The 3,256-nt window shown below is 56.8% G+C and overlaps 3 protein-coding genes across 3 annotated transcripts in view; 1 reads left to right on the top strand and 2 right to left on the bottom strand.

Annotated features, from left to right (window-relative positions):
* Nucleotides 1-2,494, top strand: part of LOC119839459 (programmed cell death 6-interacting protein-like) — an 8,553-nt gene extending 6,059 nt beyond the window's left edge. The window contains exons 11-15 of the mRNA XM_038365723.1: nucleotides 30-620; nucleotides 1,074-1,157; nucleotides 1,492-1,622; nucleotides 1,965-2,055; nucleotides 2,456-2,494. Of these exons, the coding sequence (XP_038221651.1) occupies nucleotides 30-620; nucleotides 1,074-1,157; nucleotides 1,492-1,622; nucleotides 1,965-2,055; nucleotides 2,456-2,494 (936 nt within the window). The remainder of the gene's footprint in view (nucleotides 1-29; nucleotides 621-1,073; nucleotides 1,158-1,491; nucleotides 1,623-1,964; nucleotides 2,056-2,455) is intronic.
* Nucleotides 1-3,256, bottom strand: part of LOC119837972 (serine/threonine-protein kinase fray2-like) — a 61,294-nt gene that overhangs the window by 26,393 nt on the left and 31,645 nt on the right. The gene's annotated exons all lie outside the window — the stretch shown is intronic.
* The window catches only part of LOC119839458 (unconventional myosin-Ib-like), an 11,928-nt gene continuing 11,599 nt past the window's right edge, over nucleotides 2,928-3,256 (bottom strand). The window contains exon 17 of the mRNA XM_038365722.1: nucleotides 2,928-2,966. Within this exon, the coding sequence (XP_038221650.1) occupies nucleotides 2,928-2,966 (39 nt within the window). The remainder of the gene's footprint in view (nucleotides 2,967-3,256) is intronic.

Raw genomic sequence — 3,256 nt, 5'->3', positions numbered from 1 at the left:
CGGGGGGCGCGGCGGGCGACGCGGGCGAGCGCGCGCGCGCCGCCGCCGTCGTGTGGCGCGCGTGGGCGACGTGGGCGCGGCGCCGCTACCTGCGCGGGCTGTGGGCGCGGCTGCCGGCGCGCCACCGCTCGCCCGCGTGCGCCGCGTGGCCGCCGGCGGAGCCCGCGCGGCTGCTGGCGCGCACGGACGCGCTGCTGCGGCGGCTGCACCACCGCTGGCGCTGCCTGCTGTACCGGCGCGCGTTCGACCAGACGGCGCGCAACCGCATGCGCGAGAAGGTGACGGCGAGCGTGCTGTTCCGGGAGCGCAAGGCGACGTACGCGCGCAGCGTGGCGCACCCGTTCGTGGGCGACTACGTGCGGCTGCGCGCGTCGGGCGCGTGGCGGCGCGGGCTGGGCGCGGGCGCGGCGGACCGCTACGTGGTGTTCGCGGACGTGGTGGGCAAGGTGTCGCGCGGCGGCGCGCGGGTGTCGCGCTGCCTGGCGGTGGTGTCGACGGGCGCGCTGCTGCTGCTGGAGGCGCGCTCGCTGCGGCTGAAGCGCCGCGTGCCCGCGCACACGGTGTACCGCCTCTCGCTCTCGCCCTACGCCGACGACCTGCTCGTGGTGCACGTGCGAGCGGTCAGTGTCTCCTCTTTTACCAAAAATTATTTTGTATAGACTACTACTGTCCTCCGCCTCGATACGCGTAAATGACGAACCTATACAGTGTGTAGATGAGGTAAGAAATGTTGGGATCGCTTTCGAAAATCTGAGACTTGTGAAGTACATGAACGCTACAGCACCTAATTGTATCTATAGACTTAATGTGCTACACTATTTTGAATAGTGTAGTACTGCCAAAGGTGCTCTGTCTGATGAATAAAAGTTTCTTTGTTTCTTTCTAACGACTTACGCGACCCCTATGCGGTCTAACTTCCTGGAGATATATGTTTAACGCGGCTCTATTCTAAAATGAAACTATTTAGAATGAAACAGATTAAAAATACCGCACCATTTACCGGTCTGAATACTGAACGGCATGACGATGGGCGTGTGGTGGAGTGCGAGTAAAGGATAGCATCTCGCTTGCAGTGCGGCGCGGCGGAGAGCTCGACGGAGGAGCTGTCGCAGTGCTCGTCGCGCGAGCCGCTGGACGCGCCCGGCTGCCTGTTCGGGGTGAGGGAGCGCGGCCCGCGCCGCTGTGCGAGCCACGTCTTGTGCTCTTCGAACCTCCTAGTGCCATAAAACAACCTTTTAAGATAAGCGAGCCATAGAGGCCATCCACTTGGTATCTGGTCATGCTGATATTTTTAAACGGTCACCTCTGGTCTGGTCCTTGTCTACTTTGGATCAGCACTTTTTTTTTCAATTCGATCTCATTTTCGTCTAAACAGATTGAAAACAAGGCTCCTCAGCTGAGCCCCGGCAGGGTCGCCAGACTGCATATTTTGATAAGTTTAGTTGATAGTGAAGTCGGTCGAAGCTGAAAGGGAACGCCCGTTGCCGGCAGAGCGAGGGCGGGTGGCGGCGGCGCGGCGACGTGGTGCTGCGCACGTGCCACGTGCTGGAGCTCGCCACCAAGCTGTTCCTCGTCGTGCAGAACGCGGTGGGCGCGCCGCCGCACGTCAACATCGCCGCCGAGTGAGTGCCCTCCCCTCGCAGCCGGTGGCTGATGTGGTAACTGCAGGTAGAGGACGTCGTGGCGGTTCAGAAAAAATAAGTGATAGATGCGCTATCGAACATTAAATCGAAATTACAACAGTCGCAAGCATCGATTCTGCAGTTACCATATGATCCATTCCTTACGCCAAACCCTGTATAGTCCCCTCGCGTGAAGCGACTAATTCTAATAGTCTAGTACGAACCTTTCGCCCCCAATACTTCACAAGTCAGACGGCAGGCCTCCGTTAATCTTTTATCCAAGAAAAAGAAAAATGTAATTTATAATCGGAGTCTGAAAGAGAGAACGCTGTCGGTGCGCAGGTTCGAGGCGAACTTCGGGCAGCAGCTGGTGACGGTCGCGTTCCACGCGTCGGGCGGGGGCGTCGGGGGCGTCGGGGGCGCGGGGGGCGGCGTCGGGGGCGCGGGGGGCGCGGGCGGCGCGGGGGAGGCGGGCGCGCGCCTCGTGCGCCGCGGCAGCCGCCTCGACGTGCTGCTGTAGCCGCCCGACGAGGCTGGAGGCGCCCCGGACGTGCGTGCGCGTCGAAGAGACGCGACGCGGTACCCGGCCGATTGTGTTTGATTCTCGCTTCTTGTCGACGCATAAATATTGTAAAAATCGAGTTCGGATATTATTATTTTGATTTTCTACGCTCGGGTTGACGACGACTCGAATTCGAATCTTGTTAGACTCTGAAGCGCGACCGCGAAGCACGGCCTAATTCTGTACAATATGATGGTATAGACTTAAGCGTAGAATACAAAGTGAACGGTTTTTATGGAAACTGCAAATATTTAGATAGTGTTTTGCTTAGCGTTTTAATTTTGGATCAAGAGCGTTCGTCATCGAGTAGCCTTACGTACTGGACCGTCGTGTGTCTTGCCTTTATCGGCCTCTCGTCTTTTTTATGATATTTCAATAATAGCTGTAAGTTTATCTTTGTGTTTACTATATACAATCGTTTCGTCGGGCCGCTGCGGTGCGGCGGCGTCTCTCGCATCCCGCATACGCGTCGCGTTGAAGTTTTATTTTTTATAGAAACCGACGAGTAGACGGAGCACAATGAAATAGTTCACGTTTACGATAGTTTATGGTGTTTTCATTCGTAAAAGTATTCCTATTCACCGTCACCTCCACCTTGCCGCATCGCAGCGAGGGCCACTCAGTTAGACCTACCTAGTTACTTAAGATCGAGCACACCGGGCACCCCCGCCCCACTGCCAGCGGACGTACCGACGCGTGCCAACTGCCAACGTGCCAAAGAGCCGACCGACCTCATGCCGGCGCTAGGGCCCCGTGGCCACCGTGATATACAATATACGTAACTGTAAGAGCCCTCGCCCACGGTTACTTTTTTTAGCGATGTAGTAGTGATGCAACGGAGCAGCGGCAAAATTGGATGCACCCAATTTATAAAGGGAGATTAATAAAAAAAATAACAAAAACAAAAATAAATGAGATACGAATTAAATTTAAACTAATTTATGGACATCATGTTACTACGTTTAAAGCACTACGAAAGTATGCTAAGTAGCCGTAAGTCGCCGTGGGCGTGGGAGCCGCCGCGACCGTGAGTGTGCAGTAGCGCCGCGGTGCCGCGCCTGGGTGCCGCGCC

This window comes from Zerene cesonia, chromosome 3, assembly GCF_012273895.1.
Source record: "Zerene cesonia ecotype Mississippi chromosome 3, Zerene_cesonia_1.1, whole genome shotgun sequence".
NCBI classification, from domain to species: Eukaryota; Metazoa; Arthropoda; class Insecta; order Lepidoptera; family Pieridae; genus Zerene; species Zerene cesonia.
This window is presented reverse-complemented; position numbering and strand designations above follow the sequence as displayed.